Source organism: Emydura macquarii, unplaced genomic scaffold (assembly GCF_026122565.2).
Source record: "Emydura macquarii macquarii isolate MOO-44397 ecotype Brisbane River unplaced genomic scaffold, CSIRO-AGI_Emac_v2 contig_1045, whole genome shotgun sequence".
Taxonomy (NCBI): Eukaryota; Metazoa; Chordata; order Testudines; family Chelidae; genus Emydura; species Emydura macquarii.
Window position 1 is genome coordinate 16,943,600 of NW_027131182.1, and position 25,577 is coordinate 16,969,176.

The following is a 25,577-nucleotide window of genomic DNA, read 5'->3' on the forward strand; positions in this document are numbered from 1 at the left end:
GGAAGGTGCTTCTGGAAGCCAAGGGCCGAAGGTCATTCACCCTGTGGGGGCTGCTCCCAACAAGTCCAGACTTGTGGTCAGATGAAACCTGGCTGGGCCGGGGGGATCCTTGCCCCTCCCTCCCCAGCTGCTTGTGGCCACACAGAAACCCTCTGGTGGCTGCATGCAGTCACAGGGGCCGCATTTGAGAACCGTTGCTCTAGAGTCTCAGTGTTCATTGTTTACCAACAGTAAAAGTCTCTAACTTACTATCTGTGATGGAGCAGTATAAAACAGACTGTATGAAATCATGAAGATAAGGCTTGTTTCATTGAGCCATCACTATCAATTTGCACAACAATTTCAATGGCAAATTTCTTTTCCTCACAGCGAAATGAATTATCCTTGGAAAATGTCATTTTTCTGGTTGGTTGTAAGATGAAGAACAAGGGCCATCTATAGCATCTGCTGTAAATCCAGCATTTGGTACAGACATCAAAATTACATGGAATCATTCAAGAACGTGTGTGATTTTAAAATACTAAATTAATTTTTAAGTCAAAGACTTGTATCCAAGAAGCAGATAAGTGTACTACCGCATTAAGTACTTCTGTTATAATTAATAGCAACACTCTCAAAAATCACCACAATGAAGTAAATTTTTTGTTACATGCAAAATATTTATTTAGAGCTAATCTAGAAGGAAGAGATAAAGCTTTACCTTGGCTGAGTGCTCCATGGTGACAACCACTTTGGTTTGTGCACTAGACACTAAGTCCATAGCACCACCCATTCCTTTCACCATTTTACCCTAAAATAGAATTTTAAAAAGGAGAGTCAAAGGCCTTATCATATTCACAAGGGGAACCAGTTGAAAATGAGATGAACATTTTGCCACGCTAAGATCAAATCATTTCAGAAAGACACCATGTTTACCAGTTTTCTATGCAAAAAAAAGCACCACATATCATTATCACTGCCATTGACAAAACAGTGTTGTAGAGAAACATGCAACCGGTTATATTCTGCTGCCCCATTCTGGGTAGGAAGAAAGTCATGGATCAAAACACACGGTCAAAGTTATCTTTGGTATAACTCAACCGAAGACCAAGGAGATAAATCCTTTGCTGAATTGGAGCCTAAGCACGTGATTACTTTAAGCATGCCAGTCTTCTCATTGCCTTCAGTGGAACGTGCTTAACTTTAAACACGAGTAGTCCCATTGACTTCACTGCTTAAATCATTTACTGAATTGGGGTTCTGACGTTCCTGAGATATTAATTTGGTTCACGCGGCGTAATAATTTTAGGCCGTATTATAAAAGTACAATGTTAATCCCTGAACTGATAGAAATTTCCTTTTATTCTGCCAAAAGAAAATTTTGTTGGCTAAAAATTAGCAACAAGAAGATCTGTGCATGTTCTGATTTGAAAACCATGGGTTGGGTTTAGCACCATGCCAACTCAAGCTGCTGTCTCTATTTCACACCAAAAGTCTTTGTTATGTTGATTTGGAAATAGGTAAATAAATAAATATTGCTCAATATAGATTTCTCTTTGTTAGTCAGCTACACAATGTTTCCTACTTTTATGATGTGCATTATTCCTTTTAAAGTGTATCAGATTCATAGGCCAGACGGAACCATTGTGATCACCTAATCTGATCTCTTGTGACACAGACCACAATACTTCAAAATAATTCTGAGAGCATTTATTTTAGAAAAACATCCAATCTTGATTTTAAATTTGTCGGTGATGAAGAATCAACCATGACCCTTGGTAAATTGTTCCAATGGTTAATTACTCCCACTGTTAACATTTTATTCTGAGCCTGAATTTGTCTAGACTTATCTGAGCCTGAATTTGTCTAGCTTCACCTTCCAGCCATTGGATTGCATTGTATCTTTCTCTACTAGATTGAAGAACCCATTATTATATATTTGTTCCCCATGTAGATACTTATACATTGTAATCAAGTCACCACTTAAACCTTCTCTTTCTTATGCTGAGTAGATTGAGCTCCTTGAATCTATCACTATAAGGCATGTTTTCTAATCCTTTAATCATTCTTTTGACTCTTTTTCTGAACCCTCTTCAATTTATCAACATCCTTCTTCCACTAGAACTGGATGCAGTATTCCAGCAGCAGTCACGCCTGTGCCAAATACAAAGGTAAAATAAACCTCTTTACTCCTACTCAAGATTCCCCTGTTTATGCATTCCAAGATCACATTAGCTCTTTTGTCCCAGCAACACATTGGGAGCTCATGTTCAGCTGATTATCCATTAGGACCCCCTAATCTTTTTCAGAGTCATTGCTTCCCAGGATAGAGTCCCCCATCCTGTAAGGATGGCCTATATTCTTTGTTCCTAAATGCATGCATTTACATTTAACAATATTAAAACGTATGTTGTTTATTTTTGCCCCGTTAACCAAGTGATCCAGATCACTCTGAATCAGTGATCTGTCCTCTTCATTATTTACAACTCCCCAAATTAGTGTGCTATTTACAAATTTTATCAGTAATGATTTTATGTTTTCTTGCAGATCATTGAAAAAAAAAATGTTTACTAGCCTAGGGCTAAAACCCAATCCCAGAGGGACCCCACTGGAAACAGACCTGCTTAATGAAGATTCCCAATTTACAGTTATATTTGGAGACCGATCAGTTACCCAGTTTTTAATCTATTTAATGTGTGCCACGTTAATTTCATATTGTTCTAGTTATTTAATCAAAATGTTGTGTTGTACCAAGTCAAACATCTAACAGAAGTCTTAGTATGTTGTCAACCCTATAACCGTTATCAACCAAATTTGTAATCAAGTTAGTTTGACAGGATCTATTTTTCCATAAATCCATGTTGATTTGCATTAATTACATTACTCTCCTTTAGTACTTTATTAATTGAGTCCCCATGTCAGCAGCTCCATTATCTTGCCTGGAGTCCATGTCAGTGTTATAGTCAGGTTATATAGGCCTATAATTACCAGGGCCATCCCATTTACCCTTTCTAAAAATTGGCCCAACATTAGCTTTCTTTCAGTCTTTTGGAACTTCACCAGTGCTCCAAGACTTTTTGAAAATCAACATTAATGTTCCAGTGAGCTCCGTAGTCAGCTCTTTTACAACTCTTAGATGTAAGTTATCTGGACTTCCTGATTTAAAAATGTCTTCATTTAGAAGCTTCTGTTTACATTATCCTAAGATACTAGTGGAATGAAAAGATTGTTACCATCGCCATATGATGAATCTGTATAATCTGTTGTTCTCCAAATACCTGACTGCTTGCAATGCTGAATTAGATATAAAGTGACTGTGGTGTATATTTAGCTCTGTGTGTGTGTGTGTGTGTGGGCTGCATCATTAAATAAAATGGCTTGTCAATCTCTGGCTACTTGTATGCTCTGGGTAAGGCTGTCAGGCACTGAGAGTAAGGGTCTTAGAAAGTGAGAGAGACCGCTTTCTGTCATGAAGGTTTTATCATTGTTCGTCCTTTGAGTGGCTGTTTTCTTTAATCCAAAATAAGTAATCTAGACTGAAATACATGGTTTTCTTTTTGTATATGGAAAACATAACAGTGTTAGGCCAACAACCTGGAAAGAGACATACATATGGGGAGCTTCCCAATGTGACACATTTTCTTGGTACTGCCTTCTTTTCCATCTATTTCCTGCTGTCCCATACGTCAATAAAGCAGTGCAATGAATAACTATGATCCATGACATAAATCATTGAGTGTATCAGATCACACAGAAAAAAGCTTCTTCCATTATCAATTTGACCAGCATCTTCAGTGGAAATTTCTTTACCATAGTGAAACAAATATCCATGGAAAATGGCATTTTTCTGCTTTTTTTGCATGGTGTAAAACAATTGCCAACTGTCAAAGCTGCCCCAGCTTTTTCTACTTACATTAAATCACTTAAAATTTGTTCATTGGCTAGATTAATAATTATTATTAAATCAAGAGATTTTCATTCAAAATGTAAATAATTTACTGGCACCTGATTATAAATGAGAATCTGTAGTAACTATAAGAATCATAATAAAACCTCTCCAAAATTAAGGGCTCAAATGGAGGCCCCATCAGTTGGTTGAGGTTAAGATCCCAAGCCGGCACCGGGCGATGAACCATGGGGAAAAGTCTTTCTGGGCCTTTGAGAAACCGGGACACCATAGAATTGGCAAACACTGAGTAACCTCCTTCCCCTGGGTGGAAAGCAGAGATTGCTGCTAAGTGCATCTTCAATCGAAGATGCAGCTAGCCCTAGCCGCTTCAACTGCATCAGGTAATCCAAAATAAGGGACAGCGAAGCCTGGTTCGGGGGAGCTCAGTCTCCTGCAGCCCCGACCTTGTTGCCGCATGGAGGGGCTCTATGCTCTGGGGTGTAGGTCATCCGGGTCTCTGAGATGACCAAGTAGGGGTCTCTAGGCTGCAACTCTTAGATTTGATGTTATGCCCACAGAGTCCAGAAGGGCCATTGCTGGGGCATCTGCCACTGCATAGGCCATGAACCCATAGGGGGCCCCTGTGCCCCTTCTCTGCGGGGTGGCACCTTCCTGACTTGTGCCTACTTCGCTTGGAGGAGTCTGATTCTGCCTCCAAGTCCAATAACTGAGATTCCGCTCATGGAGACCACAGGGGAGCTGTAGAGCAGTGACAAGGCACAGGTGATCGGTGCTCAAGAGACCAGTACTGATGCGCTGTAGACTGGTGCCGGGGTGAGGCTGACTGGTGCCAATGTGGAGGAGATCGGTGCCGGGGCAAGGCTGAATGGTGACTGGGCGAAGAAGATCAGCGCTGAGGTTCAGGTGACTGGTGTTGGGGGAAGGGCGACCATTGACAATGCACCAGAGACCAGTGCTGTGGTGAGGGTGACAAGTGCCGCATCATTGCCTGCTTGCCTCTAGATCAGTGTTTCTCAAATGGAAACCCAGGGTTCCGTGGGCTGAGTTGAAGGGTTCCGCGAAGAAGCGGAACTGCGCCGCCGAACAGCTGATGGGGCCGCCAAACAGCTGTTCATGCGCCGCCGAACAGCTGATGGGGCCGCTGAAAACGGCTCAGAGAGCGCGCCACTGAAACAACCCTACACTGCGCCGCCGAAAAGAGGAAGATTTCCTCGACTTTTTGGCAGAGGGTATGGCATGGGCGCGCAAGGGTTCCGGGGGAGAAATAAAATTGAGAAATACTGCTCTAGATGGTACCGCAACATGCGGTGCCAGAGGTCTTAGTTCGGGCACCCTTTCTACTGAGGCAGGGGACTGTTGGGCTGTCATGGCAATCAAGTCCCTTGCTGCCTTGAACGTATCTAGTGTGGAAGGGAGATCCAGTTCTTCCACTTCACTTTCCTTCGCTGGAGAGTCCATGTGTGCCGGACTCACAGGTGCCGTCTGCAGGTTTGATGTAGACAGCCCTGGAGGTTCCTGAGCCTAGTGTGACTGGGGGCACAACACGGTAGCGTCCTTTCCTGTAGTTCATACTGTGGGTGAGTGGCCTTTATCAGCCCTCTGCTTCTTGCAGGGCACCAGTGCTGTGCTGGTCTTTGGGCCGGCAAGTGGTGCCAGGATTCCCTCAGTGCCCATCTGTTCTTTGGTGCTGGGTCTCGAACGGATGCCGAAGCACTGCACACTGACACGCCAGGTGCCGGGTCCAGAGGTTGTGGCCGAAGAGCTGCCTCCATAAGGATCTGCATGAGACAAGCACTTCTCTCTTTCCTGCTCCTGGGGCAGAAACTCTTGAAGACCCTGCAGCGATCAGTTTGGTGCGACTCCCCTAAGCACTTCAAACAGGAGTCATGCAGATCACCTTTGGGCATAGCCTTGTGGCAGGATACACACAGCCTGAAGCCTTGGACCCGAGGCATGCCCTGATACCCTGGGAAGGAGAATACAACTAAGGGGGAAGAATCCCCTTAACTATAAACTGATTCTTCTTTTTTTTTTTTTTTTAAACTAAAACACTAAGTAACTATTTTAACTATTACAGGAACTGCTAGTCAATATGGGGAGAATGCTTGCAGACACAAGGCAAAGAAGCTCCAATGACCCTAACGGGTGGTAAGAAGGAACTGAGGAGGCAGCGGATCGGCAAGGCCCTATATACAATGCCATGAGGGTGCCACTCCAGGAGGCGCCTACACCGACCTGATGGGTACCACTGGGGGAAAAACCTTCCAACGACTGTGCACGCAGTGCACGCACACCTACTCAGAATTGACATAAGCAAACACTCGAAGAAGAACCATGATTGCTCAGAAAGTCAATTTTGTTCCTTTGTGCCTAAAATGGGCCCTAGAGTCCAAAGGCAAATGAGCAGATCTTGGTCTGTTCTAAGTGAAAAAGCTCTCGGTAACCTGTTATACCTCCTATTATTTACACATTTACAAGGGATTTCTGTTACTTTTAAAGCTCAATGTTAGATTTAATTGCAGCCAACATAGTTTGTTAAATGATTTGAGTGCCTTGTGCATAAAATGAAGCCTGTCTTAAAAATAAATATTTACTCTTCCGGAAACTGCCTGCAACAACAGGAATTGTGCTGAGACGTGGAACTACACTGTTTCACTTAACATAGAAATTACAGTATTAATTTCTATTTAATTTTCTTCTAAATAGGATAATATGCAGTAGGTACAGTGGTTTACTTTCTGCAGCTTGATTAAACACTCAATGAAATCATAGAATCATAGAGTTGGAAGGGACTGCAGGAGGTCATCTAGTCCAACCCCCTGCTCAAAGCAGGACTAACCTCAGCTAAATAATCCCAGCGAGGGTTTTGTCAAGCCGCAGCTTAAAATGTTGTAATTAAATAAACTGCAGAAGTGAGACCAACTGCTTTAGTCAACTCCTTGGAAAAGACAAAATTATTTTTAAATTGGCAACTGATACAAATACACCCTCAAGTTTATTATACCTCTCTACAGCCTTTTACAGCAGTCAGTGTTTGTACTTTTTTGGGTGCTGTTTTTCTTTAAATGAGCATTGTAAACTTTTAATGAAATTTGTTTAAGAATCTAGGGGAAAGATTTATTTTAGTGCACTGGTTCAAATTCTCCCTAATCACCAGGCATTATGAGAAGAACTCTCTTTATCAATCAGAGGCTGGGATTAGGATGAAAGTTTTTCAAATCAGCTCTGTGCCTGCTCTAAAACAGGAATACTTACAAATGTGGGAGGAGGAAGAGGCTTACTGTTGCTTTCCCACTCCTTTGTGCCAACATAACTGCTGCAAAGGGTCCACAGGGCTGGGATGAATTCTCCCTCCCACACACCACCTTTTCAGCAGCTCAGGTAAGGTTAAATTCAAAGATACCCTGGGAAGTGATGGACACTGTACAAATATTTTAAAGATGCCCTGCATTTTTGCTCCCTCTGAGGTTCCTGGTCACTTGCACGTACTCCAAAAGGTTTCCTAAGAACGCCCGCATGGTGCAGAGCAGAATACTCATGATGCAGTATCTGTGCCAGTCAGTGGGATACTGAACACTCAAAAGGGGTACAATGGAAAGAGCTGGGATGCTTAAGGGTTATTAAACAAATGAAGGAACAGCTGTAAAAATTCCATATGTGATCAAGAAATAAGGGAGGTTTAAGTGAAAACACATCTACATAAGAGGAAACTCAATCTAGAGCTAACCTAGTATAGTCCATGCTCCCTGATACTCATATGCCTCAGTGCTACTGGATTAAATACATGTTAAGTAGCTTATCACATCAGTCACCTGGACACTATCTGGATATGTTACATTGATATACTTCACTCCATGTTCTGGATTAATAAAGGGTTACTTCAGAAACTCTTGCACACTATTAGGAATGCTTTTACTTTGAAGCTGTATCAGCTAAATCACAATTCTCATACAATCTCCACCTAGCAATGCACGTAGCCATCAAAGAACCAGAGTGACTGATTTAACTACTCAGTAGTGTCTACAGTTCAAGCTGACCTTTTAAGTGGCTATCTAGAAGGATCTTGAACAGATTATCTAGGATTGAGAGAGAAATGGGAATTTGACATTAATGCTGATTAATTTCCAAGAGCCAGATGCTTCCATGGCCCTCATGGAGTGGAGATAAGGAAAAGGATAACAAACCTCACAAAACCAACCGGACAGAGAGGAGCAGAGTCAGCATGATTCCCCTACCTTCCTATCCCTAAATTTGAAGGAGACCCTGGTTTGGATTCAGTGGGCCAAATGGAACATGTTGGATGGGGTGAGAGAGGAGTAGATATGGGAATCAGTTGCTATTTCCAGCATCCTTGTTAAACAAAGTGGTTAGAACTTGCAAGAAATTGCAAATGAGGGTAACGGTGATTGGACTGACATTAACTCTGCCATGGTGCTATCCCTGTTGGGAGGTATGAGGCCACAAGGAGTGGGGCTTGTGGTGCACTCAGAAGGTGAACTTGAAACCTGTGCAGAGAGTTTTCTGCTCTGCTGTCAGTCTACTCAGTGGTACCCATAAATCCCTGACCTACCTCAGCCCTTCCCTCTTCCATAAGGCTGCTACCATCACTCGTGTATGTGAAGGATTCAAGTCAGATGGATAGCATGTGTAAAGGGACGATCTGAGCTGAATACAATGAGGAACAGAAAGAAAATATAATCTGCATTACATGTTTTTGTAGCATTTGAAAAAAATATCAGCAGAAGCAGGCTCCCAGGAAGCGCTGAATTACTATTGTAAAAAAAAATCTGAGGAAAAAACGTCTCGTAAAGAAAATAATCATATGCCTATATAAGTAGTGTAAGTATAACATTGCACATCAATATACTCTGTTCACAAGGGAAACTAGCTTACAATAGCTTACTTCCAAAACGAAAATCACTCCTCTTCCACTATTTTATTTTTCATTTCCTCATTGGAGGAAAGAAATAGGCTGGATAGCGCTAAAGATGAATTGCTTTAGTATACACTTGCTCTGTCATTTTTTTCAGTGACTGCAGGGTCTCAAACGGTACAATTACAGAATTATTGTAATTATATTGCCATTTCTGAAGCAAGATTAGATTTTACTGAGAGAGACTAACTGAAGGAACATTAGCAAGGAATACTAGGAAGTCATTAATGGTATTTTTGTGGCAATAGAGTGGGTAAAAGAAATAATGCATAAGCAAATAGTTAAAGTTGCTTGAATTGTGCATGTACATGCTATTAGATATACACATGGCATAGATTTTTTTTAAAAATTGATGTCTAAATTAAACTTCCAGATACATATTTAGCCATTAAATAGGTGTCCAGATTGTCAAAAGTGCAAAACACCCATTTCCCGTTGAACATTCACAACAAAACATGAAATTAAAAGACAATGGATACCATTTTCAAAAGAGCCTTTTTAAAGGCTTTAGGCACTTCTGAAAATGGGATTTGGGCTCCTAAATAATTTATGAACTTTTGAAAATTTCACTCAATATCTCTTTTCTAAAATTTAGTATGCTTAAAAAAATAACTGTACTGAAGATTTTAAATATTTATTTTCAATAACAGAAAAATAATTTAAAATATGACATATGCCCAAAGGAAAGTTAGTCAATTTTTATGAAGTTATTTTCCCATAAAACTAATTCAAAACGACTGTTGGCACTGAATTAAAAGTGCAAAGTGAAATTCAAATAAATGCACTGAAAGTGCATCTCAAGAGCTATTTAAACCAATCTCTTAATGCTGTGCAGCATACAAATGCATGCACTCTATGAAGATATAAGTTATTATGATAGCCTAAACAGCATCAGGTTAAGCTGTCCATTTAGTTGTACATGGCACCACCAAAATGTAGTGCCATCTTGGAATTATGATTTGATAATCAATGCACAAGAACTGCATACAGAACATTGGTGCTCACCCAGTGATTATGGCTTCACAGTTAAGGTTGCAAGTGTCATTCCATTCTAGAACTAACCCAGGGATCAAGGATTTTTTGACATAAATGTTCTGGTCTTTGAAATAGACAGTGAATATTTTTAGTCTAAAAATGTAGCTTATTGTAGGAAGCTGTGAAAGTCAGATTTCTCATTTCCCCCCAGTAAAAGTCTAGGAGAGAACCTATAACTATCCACATTATGAGTCCAATACTCCACCGACACTGTGGAGAAGAGCAAATCAAAATAAAATAGGACAGAAAAGCCTCACACGCAGTAGAAAGAGGAATGAAGCTAACACAGTATTTTCCACTCTTTCTTTGAGCAGGCAGAGGCCTCTCTATGGCAGTAATTCTGCTCTGTATGGGCTCTGCGTGGTTTCCAAGTGTGTATTTGTGGGGAATGAGGTAAGTGTTACTAGACAGCTGATCTACATTATATGGTTCATTTGGAAGGCAGATGTCTGCAAAGAAGTTAATGGTGTTACTTATAATTTAAATAAGGTCATAATTTGAAAACTGTAGGATTCAGATAAGTATGAGAATCCAGGTAATTGCAGGTTCCCCAGTCTTGAGTTAACAGATCTTCCCCCACCATACTTTCTACTACATGCCTCATATGTTTTCATGCAATTTGGGGTAGCTGCTCAAAATGCACTGGGAATCAGTAGCTCAGTTTTCATGAACATTCAGAGATGTCCAAATTGAATAAACTGAATTAGCCTGAATATTTTCTGTTTATCTAGTACTTAGTTGCTTACTTTTCAGCACTTAGTAATTCATTCCATTACCCACAATAACGATGAAAGTAGAAGTATGCATCCAATAGAATGTCTTGCAATTTAACGTATAATTCGGAAGCATGAAATAAAAGGTGTAATGTTCCATATTCACAGGACACTAATTAAGAATAGATGGAGGAGACTGATCAGGTATGTTATCAAGCCCACCCTCTGCCAGGGAAGGAATGGTCCTGATAACACAATTTCTCAGACTTTTCCCTTCTTTTAAATATCTTAAGGATGGCAGCTTCTGCCACTTCACTTGGGAGGTTACTCTACACTTGAATGGATCTCACCATTGGGCTTTTTCTACAGATATTTTCCCAATTTAATCCCTGCTGTGACTCCACTGACTTCACTGGAGTTATACCAAGAATGAATGTGGCCATGATCGAAATTATAAAAAGGAAGTCAAAGAAAAGAGGACTTTGAACCATGTTAGTGCTACAGCTATTTCATCACACACACAAATCCCTGCTCCTAATCTGGCACCAGCTAATGGCTCAAGTTTCCAGGCAAAAATACAAATCTACCGGGAAAAAGCCAAAAATCCATAATCTACCGGGAAACACAGTTGATTTGGCAGCGTTGCCCATTATTAGATTTTCAGTCACAACTCCACTGTCAGTAAGGAGATTCAAATTGATCTTGACTGACAGCTACACAGCCAACTAGAGCAGTGTAAAATATCATCAGTAAAACAGTGGAAAAGTAAAAGTAGTTCACTGGTTGGGAAAAGAGAAACCTTTCACAATTTCACTTAGAATTATTTGCAGAGAAGAGTTTTGCAGCTGAAAACTATCATTGTGGTAGGAAAACGTGTAGGCTTTTTTTTTTTTTTTTTTTTTAAATGCATTTACATTAAGGCTATATGTACTGCTATATGATGGAAAATTCAAAGGTGGAATACAAATTAAAGTGACTGGTGAAAATAGTGAAGTTTTGCTCTTGATTAAACAAACTCTTAGGAAAATCCCAGTTTCAAATATGAACAATCTCAATGGGAAAAGAATTTCTCTCAGCTCTACAACAATGAGCAGATCTACACTTAAAGCACTGCATCAGCGCAGCTGTAATGCTGAAGTGAACGTGCTTCTGTTAGCGTAGTTAATCCACCTCCCCCAGAGGCAGTAGCTATGACAATGGGAGAAGCTCAGAGGTGTGAATTTTTCCTCAGCGACATAGTTACCAACATAGGCCTGTAGCGTAGACCTGGCCTAAGTAACTGTATTACGTCTTTTGTGTGTGTTGATAGTGGGCTTGGGCACTGACACAAAATGAAGTGAGTTCCTGCTCTGAATATTTACAATCTAAGATCCCGATCCTACAAAGATCAGAGCAGTACTGGTGAAGTCAGTGAGATTACATAGATGTTTAAACTTAAGCTCAAGCATAAATCCTTGCAGGTTCGAGGCCTATGAGACAAACATGGGGAAGCCACAACATACTGGGAAATCCAAAGGAAGGATTCCCTTCATGTTATATTTTGTCTATTCTTTACTGTTAGTATAACAGCTCACTCAAAGTCTCATACAAAGCCCACTGAAATAAATAGGAGTTTCTCCACCGACTTCCATTAGCTTTGGGTCAGATCCAAGAGTAACAGCTATGTTGTTTTTCTAATGCACCAAAGACCAGATTTTCAACTGGTGTCAATCTTTTGGGACATCAGTTTGCCTCCAAAAAACCCACTTTTATAGAAGCAAATGCCTACTTGTATATGTAATGCGCTATCCATTTGGTACACCTCAATGTGGTCACAAAAAAGAATCCTCATCCAAAGCTTCACTCCTATGCAATCAGAACCAGTGACCTTAATATATACTGCTGTAACCTTCTTATGCTCCTCATAGCCCCTTACCAAAATTTGTCCAAATTAATCTTCTCAGCCAGGAAAATCTTAGAACATCTTAGAATCTCCAGTTTCCCTACAAGAGGAATTTGCTTTGGCTGTTGGCTGTACAGTTGTCTTCTTTCCTACCAACTTCAAGCCCTATATATCATCTTTCTTTTGTCTGAAATTCTTTGCTCCCTCCTGGTATTGCTGTTGTGTTGAGAGCTACTGAAAATGTATACAGAAATCCCTGAACTGTAGGAAACTCAGAAAAGTTTGAAAATATAAACCCTAACAGCACAAAAACTAGGAGGCAAATAAGACCTCAAAATTATTATTTTTAAAATCTCATTATTTATGACACATTCAATATTGCCAGCGCCAAGCATTCAAAAATCATGTCAGATCCTGAAAAACTGAAGGAAAACAGTATCGATCTTAAAGCTGCACACATTCTCCTTTTCTCTGTTTCACAGCAGTTTCTGCCTAAATTCTTTCCTTTATGCCTGACTTCTTACCACAGATTTAAAGAAACAGTACACATCTTCATATTAAGAGTTTCCATGAACTCTAGATGTTGAACAAAAATGGTATGTCTCGGGCAATGGTTCCACTATCAAATGTCTCCAAAGCTCCCTAAATCTCCGGTTTTTGAATACTTATTTAAAATAACTAACTAAATAAAGTTAGGCACCTGTGATTGTTCTTCATTTAGTCTTCTCTGCCTTGTCTCAATCTCTCTCCTTCTCTGCTATCCATTTAGAAACTGCAGTTTCAAAACACAACTTTTATGAAAGAAGCTGGAAAAATACATTTCTTCTGTTCTAAATTAAGTGCACTGAGGGTACAAATGTTTGCTTACAGGAATCATCCAGTTGGCCAGATCACCATATTTAGACACCTGCATTGCTCCAAGCATTGTCAAATCGACATGACCTCTGGTAAAAAAAATAAAGTATGCAGTTAAGTATATGGTGTTAAAAGAATAGCCCACAAATCCTTACAAGTTATTTGTTCATTGTCTTAATATATCAGTATAAAACTCCTAAAAATTGTGCTATACAACAGAGGATCTGAGCAGTTTGTCACTTACACATGTACTTTTTTCCCCCTACACATAGCACTGATGTGGATTTCTTTCTGCCTACTGAGCCTCAGAAACATTATTATTTTTGTCTGGTTTTGGTTAACTTCATTCACAGTAAATCAGCTCTGAACACACATTTTAAAACACACGCCTTCACATATTTACTAGCACTAATGTCTTTTCAGAGCCATTATGGTTTAGTGTTTCTTTGTATCCAACCTCCTCCCCGAAAAACCCCCCAAAAAACAGGTGCAGATGATGAATTTACATTAAGGAGGATGCAGACACAAATTGAGTAACGATAATATACAGCCTGCAAACAGAGATTAGGTTATCAGTGACTAAAAATTAGTTGTTTAAAACTCAGCTACACATGTTTGTATACAGCCAAGTAGTGTTAGACGCAATCATCATTATGGTATCTATCAGTTACAGTGAGTTGTATATTTCAGTTTCCAGTAGCCCAACATAATCCCTCTGTAAATCGTTACTGAACATCCACAATAGTTCTACAGGCCGTTAAATAATAATCACATTTTAGACCATTTCTAATGAGTTTAGTTAGTGATTCATCCTATTCTTTTCAGCATTTTGACAAATTAAGAATGATTACATACCCTCTAATCATTGCAAATGATTCATCACTAGAGAAATAGGAAGAACCTGGAAGAACGGTGACTGTCTCTTTACCTGTAAAAGAAACAGGCTGTTACACTTACAGAACTGGGGTTCTTTAGGAAAATCCAATAGGAAGGGATCTTCATCATGTCAAACTCCATCAGATTCTGTTGATATTTTACTGATGTTCTGTTTTTTGGAATTCTGGGAGATGGAGGTTACTCTGTAAAATTGGTTTGAGGGAACGGGGAGGAGCTGAATTAGACTGGCAACTGAGTCATACCTATATACCAAAATCAATCAGAATGCATCACTGCGTAGTGTGAGCGGCAGAAAGCATCTTATACCATAAACTGGAGCAAGTAGCACTAGGTGACCCCATTCAAAGATAAGGGCAGTGGGAGCTGACGTTATGGTCATGAAAAACTCCACTGGATTTAGCTTTTCATTCTAGTTGTGGAAAAAATGTGGGGCACTTTGGAGCAGAAAGAAAAAGTATCTGGAGAAAACAAAAAAGGTTAAAAAAAATAAAAAAAGGTCAGACTGGGAATATCCTTTCAACAGGTGACAGGGGTGGTTAACTCCCTTGTCTCCCAAGTGCATGATGAATGTTTATGAGCAGCCTCCATGTGCTAAGCTGCCAGTCTCTGAGCTTTTCCTGGTCTAGCGAGTGGAGCACACAAAGCGTTATCCAGCAGCCAGGTGACTAATCACAGGGAAGGCCTGAAGGACCTTACCCTGGACCTAGGCTTGGGCCTCCTTCCTGCCTCCCAGGAACACTTCTAGTGAAGCACGAGCAATACTGGTTTTCCTGCCTCACCTAGGGGGCGTGTGGAGTAGGGGACCATGGTTGTAAGTTGATTGAAGGGATGATGAATGGATGGAACTAGGGATGAGAAATTGAAAGGAACAGAGAGATCGATAGCAAGTGCTAAGAGGCCTAGAGGAGCCACGGGGAAGAAAGAATGATTGTAACACCAGGGGGTAATGGATTAGAGAGAACAAGGGAGAACCATAATTAAATAATGTTGAAAAAAAATAAACTAAGGGAGAAGACACTGAGAAAGATGATGGGGAATAAAAAGCAAGACACACTGAAAAAGGAAAGCAAAAACTGGAGTGAAGAAAAGATAGGGGGGAAGAGAAGGAAGAGCTAAAGCAAAGGAAAGATAAGTCACACTGTTTTTACTACTATTGTAGTTTACTTCCTTGTAACATTCTCTCTGAGAGAGAGAGAGATCCACAGATCTCAATGTGGGTCATCGCCTGTCTGTAGCTGTAGATGGCAGAATTAAAGCTGATTAGATGGCTAATGATGGACCAGTCCCTTCCTTCCAGAGGTCCCTTCAGTTTTGTTCTGCTTCCTGGAGCTATTGACAAGGCAGGGGAATCAAACAACTGCTGCAAGTGAGAAAATAAAAAAACGTTGAAGAGGCTGCCTCTTCCTCTCAGGCCTTCGGCTGCGACATATTTTATGAGAGCAGAATTGGCCTAGACTGGCAATTTGGCAGCCAGATTGACATAAAAGGCCAAGAAATCACTGTGGTTAGGTTTGGAGTTCAAGAAAATCTCAGTGATTTCAACATTCATAGCCAAGGCAACCAGAGATTGCTTTGATGTTTTCAGCACATACCATGGCCTCTAGTGTGACCTGATGGCACCTCTAGTCACACGCCTGGAAGGGTGATATAGAGGCCAAAATCATGTTAGTGGCTTTGAAATATTCAGGAAGTCAGTTATTTAGGGAGCTGTTAGATAAAGTGGTGGCGGAATCCTCAGATAAATCAAAAAAGACCATACAGAACCCTTCTAACTCAAAATCCAGGAAAAAGGGACAGAGGACCCTATTACAAGTCTAAATAACTTTGTGTGTGTGGCAACTCCTCTAAGCACAGAAGATGAGACTACAGAGAAAGCAAGCGGAACAAGTCTAAGCCCTGAAAGGGAAGAGACCAGTCTTACTGAGGAGATGGCCTAGGATATCAGTAGACACCTAAAGAGTAGTCTAGGGAGGATCGTGTCATGCACAGGGATAGTGCCTTAGGCAAGAATGCATGAGGACTCTCCAAAGTTTCCTGCTATCCCTTCTCCACCATGTTCTGATTTTTCCACCTTAGAAAGTGAACATTCCTGTCACTTACATTGAAATCCCTCAACAGGTGGATGAGTCCAGAGAGACTCGGGCATTCTCTGAGAAGTCAGTGGTTGCAAGGACATGCTCATTCTAGAAAAAGAACTAATTTTTTAGAGCTGGGAGCAATAAAGTATGCTCTTCAATAACCGGCCCTAGTGTTGCTGAACCATCATGTTCTGAGGACAGATAATACGTCAACGTACTTGGCTCATCAGGAGGCATGAGGTAAAGGGATCTACAAAAGGAAGCAGCATCACTGATGCATTGGTTGGAGGCCCATCTACTGTTTATCACGGCTTTGAATATTAAGGACACCAGCAATGTGAAGGCTGACTGCCTGAGCAGAAGTAAAATCGATCAGCTGTAATGGAGACTTCACAACAAATCCTTCCAGTTGATCAAAAATTTCAAAAGTTACAATGCTGGCTCTTTTTGCATACAAGACAAAGCAGAGGACTCACCAATACTTTGCAAGAAAATGAGAACCAAGCCAAGAGCTCTCAGCACAGACTCCCTGTTGCTCAAGTGGCCATGCTTTTCGCTCTGCGCCCGTCATCACTAGGGTAATATAGAAGATCAGAAAGGAGGAAGTGGAAGTGATCTTAGTGGTCCCTCATTGGCCCAAGGACCCTTGGTTTCCTTGTGAGTGTGTCAGCGGAGCCACCATTGTTTCTGAATCCAAGGCCAACTTTGTTATCCTAAAGTGCAGTTCTTCACCAGGATCCAAGCAAGCTAAACTTAGCAGCCTGGCATTTGACATGAAGATTCTAGAACAAAAAGGCTACTCTGCTGGCCTCATTGAAACTCTGTTGCATCTAGACGAAAATCAACAACCATGGCTGACTCAAGGATCTGGTCTAAAATTCAAAGTCTGGTGTGGGTAGAACCATATGCAGCCTCCTGTAGCCAAACTGTCTCACAGTCTGGAGTTTTTACAAGATGAATTTGATATCAGGTTGCAGGCTGGTACATTGAAAGTATACCTTTCTGCACTGTCTGCAATTTGACTGTATCCATTTCTCACCATAAGTACGTATATTGCTTAATTGGAGCAGTTCAGCTATTGCATCCTCCTTAGGTGCACAGAGCTCCATCTTGGGATTTGAACATTGTGCTCAATGCCTTAACACAGATGCCCTTTGAACCTATGAAATCAACTTCAAGGTATTACCTGAGTATCAAAATGACCTTTTTGATCGCTATGACACCCTTCTTGGTAAAGTGAGAGTTGGGAGCTTTGTCAGTTGATCCAACCTCCTGCATCTTTCATAAAAATAAGGTGGTTTTGAGAACAGATCCCACCTTTATTACAAAAGTAAATTTGATTTTTCATCATGCACATGTGCTCTCACTGCCTTCTTTTTGTCCACATCCTCCTCATCCACTGCTGAGAAAAGACCCTCTCAGCATGTATTAAAGTTTATTCATTTATGCCACAAGAAGCAAAGATCTCTCTAATTACAATACAAATAAATTCCAGATGAGGTAAACATTTTGCAAACTGGCCACACTATTTTAGTTTCAAATACATATGGATGTAGCAGGATTAGTCAAGAGTTAAAAATACGTGAGTTTGGCATGTAAAAAAAATTGCAGAAACAGACCTTACTTTGCTTATGTTACAAATTTAGACAAACTTTATTTAAAAAAAAAAAAAAAAAAAAAAAAAAATCCATGGGAATTTCCCATTGACTTGAACTGGAGTAGGATTAAGCCCAATGTCTTTCCCATTCAGTATATAGTTAAATTTAAATCATTTTATGAAGTAAAATGTTCAAAAGCATCTAAGCCCTATATTCAAATGTGCCTAGAGGAGCCTAAATCCCATTGAAAATCAGTAGGTTTTAGGTACTTTTGAACATTTTACCAGTAATAATGGAGCCACTATTTTAAAATGTACACCACTTGTATTTAAAATACCTACCTCTCTGACAGTCACCAGCAGCAGATGCTTTGGAGGACAGTGTAAGAAACCCCACAGTAGGCAAATATGGGATAATCTGCTCCTTACATTAGGTCTCACCCTAGTCTTTAATAGTTAGAGACTGGCTTAAGTCCTGAAGCACGAGGTTTAATATCCCTAGTAAAATTTGTTAAAATTATGATAAGTTTCATACGCATATAAATATCCAATCCCTTTCTTCATCTTGCCAAGTTCCTTGCCTTATTCACACATATAGCCCTCGTCTACACTTACCTGGAGATTCGGCAGCAGTCGACGGGAGTTACGCAAACTACGCAGAGTAGCTTGCATAACTCACGTCAACTGCTCTGCTTCCCTTCTGCGTGCTGTCTACACTGCGCTGTGCCGACGGGAACAGCGTTCCCATTGACACAGCGCTACGCTACTTGAGGGGGTGGTTTACCAGCATCGACTTCCTGATCAATTGAGCAGGTCTACACTGACCACTCAATCAATCCAGAAAGATAGATCTGACGGCGGCGAATTTGCCGCCATCAGTATAGACATGGCCATAGGCATCGCAGCTACCAAATGTTTCTGAATGAATACATCACATATCAGATGATCATTGTCAATTTAGGATAAATTATTTGTAGAGAACAATTTTTACCCCATTTAATTAAAAAACAACTTAAGATTAATCTTAAGAATTAATTTGAGTGCTCACACCCAAAAAAGAAGATTTTCAAAGACACTCAGGCACTTAACTCCCATTTGTACCTTAGAAAATCTCCCCACAAAGTATTTCAACAACCAGCTGTTGGTGAAACTCTGGTAGGTGCTGAAATAATTCATGAATAACACTGCAGAGATGGCACTGTTCAAAGTGGGAAAAAAACCACTATGATAATAGAATCAATTAATTAAGCCAGGCAGCAAATGTTTTTACATGTCAGTGAGCAGTCGCTGGAGTGTACAGCTAAATTAAATTATAAACTGGGGTAAATGTCCGTGCTTTATCTCATTTGGCTATTTAGTTTAGTTGTACATGACCTGCTAAAGAAAAAAAAATCTATATTAAGGATTGAGCTTTCTAAAATATCATCTCTATATACCTGATTCTGTGCAGGGATCCACTAGGGTGGGCCTGTGGCCATGCAGAGTCCCATTTGCCAATGTTCCTGAGACATGATTTATTTTCTAGCACTTTCAGACAATCCAGGAACAATAGTGGAAGCAAATCCACATGCATATAGACATCAGAGTCCAAATCTACATGCTGAATTGGGGAATACGTCTAAGAATCTTTTACTTCAGAAAAGAAGTCTTTACTGCTTGAGTGAAGAAAAATGTTACTTTAAGTTTAACTGTCAGTAGCGGTTACTAAAATGCAGTGATGCACATGCTGACAAGCTAGTGTATGGTCACTAAGGATCAAAACTCATTGACACTGAAAATAGGTCAGTATTTAAAAAGGCAAAACAAATATTTACAAGTAACATTGCACCAAGGTTCTGAATTTGGTACTGAAACAAACAAAGTATGTTAAATCAGTTATGAACAAACAATTTCCAGAAACTAAGTTTGGTAATGATTTTACCTGCATTAATCAGGTCTGGATCTACCTCATTTTCAAGTGGATAAGGACCCTGACAACAAAACACAGTCTCAATATTTATCAACCATCCAGAATAGCACAATATTTTTTCTTTATTAATACTAATGCTTCTGACTCAAAATAAATACATCATACATTTGGATTTTTCTCGGTTTGGTATACCACTTTTATTTGGTATGCACATTGAAACTTACACTACTCCATGAACTGAAACTGGCTGGTGAACACATTACTGAAAGCTATTAAAACTATTAAATGAATGTACCGTACGCAGTTTTCCTTGAAGCTACAGAATTTCTTAAAGCTGCAGGCAACCAGGTTCAATTTAATAAAACATCACTACAGTAAAATATACATACATATTATGTTAGTATAAAATGATGTATTGTGGCTAACTAAAAAACCTGGTATAGAGCTTGATCCTACAAGGTGCTGACCATTCTGGCACCAATTCAGCAAAGTCCTTTACCTAAACATATCCTTAACTTTAAACTTGTCAGTAGTCCCATAACCTCAAAGGGATTATGACATATCTCTGAAGTAACTATGTGCTTCAGTACATTCCTGGGCTTAAACAAGAATGCTCAGCACCTTGCAATATGGCAGCTCTTTGAGCTCAAAGTGTAACCAACTTGGGGGAAAAACAGCAACAAATCAATTTAAGATTACGTAAACCTTCACCAACTCTATACTTACCAAGCCCAGGACTCCATTTTCGCTCTGTAGGTGAACGGAAATGTTTGGACTGATGAAGTTGCTGGCCAAGAGTGGAATTCCTATGCCCAGATTAGCTGAAGTAAATTGGTCAAGGTACAACTAGAATATAATTACTGTAAATGAGTTGATTAACAAAATTATATTTGTGCTGTGATCAGAACCCTTCCTTTACAAACTGTTCTGCTTTTCAAATATATGCCTCAAAAGTTGGGCGGAATTATTTTGTCATTTGTGCTGCCTAGTTGCCTTCTCTCAGATGTTATCCATTAACAGTGCTGTCCAAGCAACTTCATTTAATACAGGTGGTGCTTAGACTTTTTCAAGAAATATCAATTAATCACTTGACTGCCAATGAACATTCCAGTTACAGCCAGGTAGAACATGTCAGACTGTAGGCCTTCTATTTCAATAGGGTGTTAACAGAATGACAGCACCACAGGTGCTGGAGTGGACAGTGAAGATGGTAACAAACTTGTGCCAGGAGTAACAGCTGCAGCTGCTAGTTTATCATCACAGCAAATCCCATTTCTTTAACCTACAGCATAGCTGGAGGATACCGTACATGCCGTCTTCAAACTCTAAAGCTGCTCGTCTGATGATCCTCTCTCTCACATTATCTCCTTCTTTCTTTTGTTTGGCTTTTGAGTCTTCAGGCTTTCGGATGGATAATCGCTACAAAGTAAGACATTGTCAAAAATAAACAGTGGTGTTAGGATTCCTGTTCTGCAAGACATAAAAGTCTGGCTCATGGCTTCAGTGAGACTTTATGCAAATGTTCTTTAGAATATTATAGGAATGAAAACAATTGGGGTCTATAGGAAGTATTGCAAAAAAACCCACCAACAGAATTTAACAACAAATGAGATCCTTTCTATACACATTTTTTCAGTAGCCTACAGAACTTATTAGACCTGAGATGGAATCTGATAGATTAGTTTTACAATTCTATAAAAGTTATTATGGTTTTAAATTCTATAAACCTTTTCCATAAAGGATGGTTTGCAGTCAAGAACAGCACTATTCTTTTGAGAATGTGTCTGTCAAAAATATATTTTCTGCAGTTTTGTCCTTTTTCCTTTTCCAGATTTCAAGCCAGTGGGTTTATTTGGGCACAAGGGATCTTCTCGGATGGAAAAGAGGCCTTTAGTGGGAACTCAGTTGTTAAATAAAATCCATGTTTAGATTAAAACATTTATTTTGAATGCAATGTAATTTCATTTTAAAGAAGTTTCTTTTTAACCCTTGGCTGCTTCCCCTGCAATGGCGGAGCATTTCATTGCTATCTTTGAACCGCAAACTCATTATTTCACTTCCTGGTTATGCAGAAGTGAAAGTGTTTACAGACAGGTTCCTGCCTTGTGCTGGAGGATTCTTCCCTGGAAAAAGGAACAACTGGTGGAAAGCATACCAATAGCATTCCATCAAGGTCAGAATCCATTTAGGCAGGAGCAAACTGTCATACATTTACTATACTTAAATGTACAAGCTGCTTTCTATTTATTCCTTTCCTTCCCCATAAGAAAATAATGACCATACTGGGTCAGACCAATGGTCCATCTAGCCTAGTATCCCATCTTCCAACATTGGCCAATGCCAGTGCTTCAGAGGGAATGAACACAATAGGCAATCATGAAGTGATCCATCCCGTCAGCCATTCCCAGCCTCTGGCAAACAGCAATCCCTGCCTATCCTGGCTAATAGTCATTGATGGACCTATTGTCCATGAACTTAGTTTTTGGTTTTTTTTTTAACCCCATTATTGTCTTGACCTTCAGAACATCTTCTGGCAAGGAGTTCCACAGGTTGACTGTGCATTGTGTAAATAATTCCTTTTATTCATTTTAAACCTACTGCCTATTAGCTTCATTTGGTGACCCCTAGTTTTTGTGTTATGAGAAGGAATAAATAACACTTCCTTATTTACTTTCTCCACACCAGTCATGATTTTATAGACCTCTATCATATCTCCCATTACTCGTCTTTTTTCTATGCTGAAAAAATCCCAGTCTTATTCATCTCTCCTCATATGGAAGCTTTTCCAGATCCCTAATCATTTTAGTTACCTTTTCCAATTCCAGTATATCTTTTTTGAGATGGGGTGATCAGGTCTGCATGAAGTATTCAAGATGTGGGCATACCATGGATTTATAAAAAGGCAATATGATATTTTCTGTATTATTATCTATCCCTTTCCTACTGATTCCCAACGTTCTGTTAGTTTTTTTGACTGCCACTGCACATTGTGTGGATGTTTTCAGAGAATTATCCACAATGACTCCAAGATCTCTTTCTTGAGTGGTAACAGCTAACTTAGACCCCCTCATTTTATATGTATAGTTGGGATTATGTTTTGCATTTATCAACATTTTTTAACAACACTGAATTTCATCTGCCATTTTGTTGCCCAGTCACCCAGTTTTGTGAAATCCCTTTGTAACTCTTCACATCTGCTTTGGACTTAAGTATTTTGGGTACTTTTGTATCTGCACATTTTGCCACCTCACTGTTTACCCCTTTTTCCAGATCACTTATGAATATGTTAAACAGTACTGCTTCCAGTACAGACCCCTGCCAGACACCACTATTTACTTCTCTCTATTCTGAGAACTGACTATTTATTCCTACCCTTTCTTTCCTATCTTTTAACCAGTTACTGATCCAGGAGAGGACCTTCCCTCTTATCCCATGACCGCTTACTTTGCTTAAGAGCCTTTGGTGAGGAACCTTGTCAAAGGCTTTCTGAAAATCTAAGTACACTACATCCACTGGATCACCCTTGCCTACGTGCTTCTTGACCCTCTGAAAGAATTCTAATAGATTAGTGAGGCATAATTTTGATTTACTAAAGCCATGTTGACTCTTCCCCAACAAAATCGTATTAATCTATGTGTCTGATAATTCTATTCTTTACTATAATTTCAACCAATTTGCCTGATACCAAAGTTAGGCTTGCCAGCCTTTCCTCCCACTCTGCACCCCGCCGCCAGTAACAAAAGAATGATGGGAGTACAACTATCCTTTCTATAACATGATTAGAACAATAACATACTTTCCTTTTCCTGGAACCCAAATTAAAGCTGGTATATATGGGAATCCTTTCCCAACACTCCACTGGAAACTGTAATATGCCTGATCCAATTTAGGCTCAAAAATGCAATAAGAAGCATGTAGGTACTATTTTATAGGCTCTGTGTAAGACAGTAAATAAATAACTTTGCAATTTCATTGCTATATTTCTATTTGATGCGATGCATCACTGCTAGGATTACAAAATTCAATGGAGCAAATTCATCCCTGCTGCTACTTTATTGTATATTATATAAAAACATTTTAAAAGGTGTAAAAAAATGGGGCAAGTGGTAGGACATGAGACCTTGTTGTTAAAGTCCTGGCTTAATCTCCTGGTCCTAGCAGGACCCCCATTGTAGGGGGAAGTCAGAGAAGAAAGTCACGGAGCATTCCTATGGAGGTGCTGCACTAGGAAGAAGGGGCAAGCTCCTGAAGCCAAACTGAAATGATAACAGCATTTTAATCAAAGCAAAATGAACACGTTTTGAGAAAGGTAAAAGCTTATGAGTGGAAATAGCAGCCCATGTCTTAAAAAGAGGGAATGGGGTATTAACTGCTGTCTAACACAAAGTGCTGATAGACTAAGGCCTGGTCCACACTGCCAGCAGTGTCGACAGGAGATACACACGCTACATACTGAAACTTGAGTATCTCCCATTGACTTAATTTTCACTTACTGCGGCGTCTTCACTACACTGCATTGACAGCAAACGACCTCCGGTCGATGCAACGTTACTCTTTTCGGGGGTGGGGAGGGGAGGAGGAGGAGGATATACTGCGTTAACTGGAAAGCACTTCTGGGATTGATTGTGCCAGTCTCCACTGCCCACTCAATTGATCCCACTGCATTGATCCATGGAGCGTGACACATCACCCACAGTGTAGACATACCCTAAGAGGTCTGGCCCATCTGGTTCCAGTCAGATACCCAGTGACACATCAAGTTTGTGCAGAATGAACTGGCGGGGGTTTTATCATCCTGTTTGAGGTGCACAAGAAGGCTTACCTCAGAGAGAGTTTACTCCAGAAAAGGGCCTTGTGGCTTTCCAGGATTTTTGGATTGTATGTTGGTGACAGAAGTTTGATTTATAGTGGAGCAGTCTCAGAAAAACAACTATTTATGCTGACTTCTGCCATTTTTATCATTAACCTTTTTTCCCCATTCATGTTTCCCACTCCCACCCACATAACTTCTCTGGTTGTATTTTGTGGTTATTTTTGACTGCAAAGAAATAGTAGAGGTGTGTCAGAACATACCGCAAGACTGATGGAACATGAAATTTCTAACTGTACTTCAAGGGAGATGTCATGCCACAAAATTGAACTCAGAGATATTGCTCCTGTGAGGTGACGCCAAAGAACCAAATCAGGAACAATTCTTTCCAGTTTTGGTTGTAAGTGTAGCGATGATATAGCTACTTTCTTTGCAGTCAGCTAAAATGCTACCACCATGTTCATTAATATTAAAGGTCTTCCAGTTCTGTAGAGGAATGCAGTTAAGTACCAACCAACACCACCTCCAGGACTCTGACACAAATATGAATATAGGGCCAAATCTTCCCTCCTAGGTCCAGTCTGTGTGTATTATCAGTGTCATAGCACTAAGGCGCTGGAATTGGCCCTAGCTGCCAAGTCTCCCAGTGGGAAATAACTCTCACCAGCCAAAAAGCTGACAGAGCTGACTCCTACACCAACCACTGCCCATGCTGCCAGTGAAGGGGGCACATTGCGACGAGGGATCATGACATGGAAGGGGTAGGGTGGAGCTCCACTCCTCAGATTTTCAGTTGGTATAAGTTCCCTAGGGACCATAACCATCTGTCCTTAATTAGACAAGTCCAGGAGCTCCTTTAACTTATGCAGTGATTGGAACCAGTTACTGAAGCTTGACAATAGGGGATCCATAACCATAATCCATAACTATTTCCTTCCCTATCCCCTCCTCCCACTAAGTGGAACACAGTAGAGAATCC

The 25,577-nt window shown here is 40.1% G+C and overlaps 1 protein-coding gene across 1 annotated transcript in view; it reads right to left on the minus strand.

The window, feature by feature from the left end:
* The window catches only part of OXCT1 (3-oxoacid CoA-transferase 1), a 91,450-nt gene that overhangs the window by 15,953 nt on the left and 49,920 nt on the right, over positions 1-25,577 (minus strand). The window contains exons 9-14 of the mRNA XM_067545575.1: positions 21,093-21,207; positions 20,515-20,609; positions 19,801-19,849; positions 14,163-14,235; positions 13,321-13,396; positions 701-790 (exon numbers count right to left, since the gene is read on the minus strand). Of these exons, the coding sequence (XP_067401676.1) occupies positions 701-790; positions 13,321-13,396; positions 14,163-14,235; positions 19,801-19,849; positions 20,515-20,609; positions 21,093-21,207 (498 nt within the window). The remainder of the gene's footprint in view (positions 1-700; positions 791-13,320; positions 13,397-14,162; positions 14,236-19,800; positions 19,850-20,514; positions 20,610-21,092; positions 21,208-25,577) is intronic.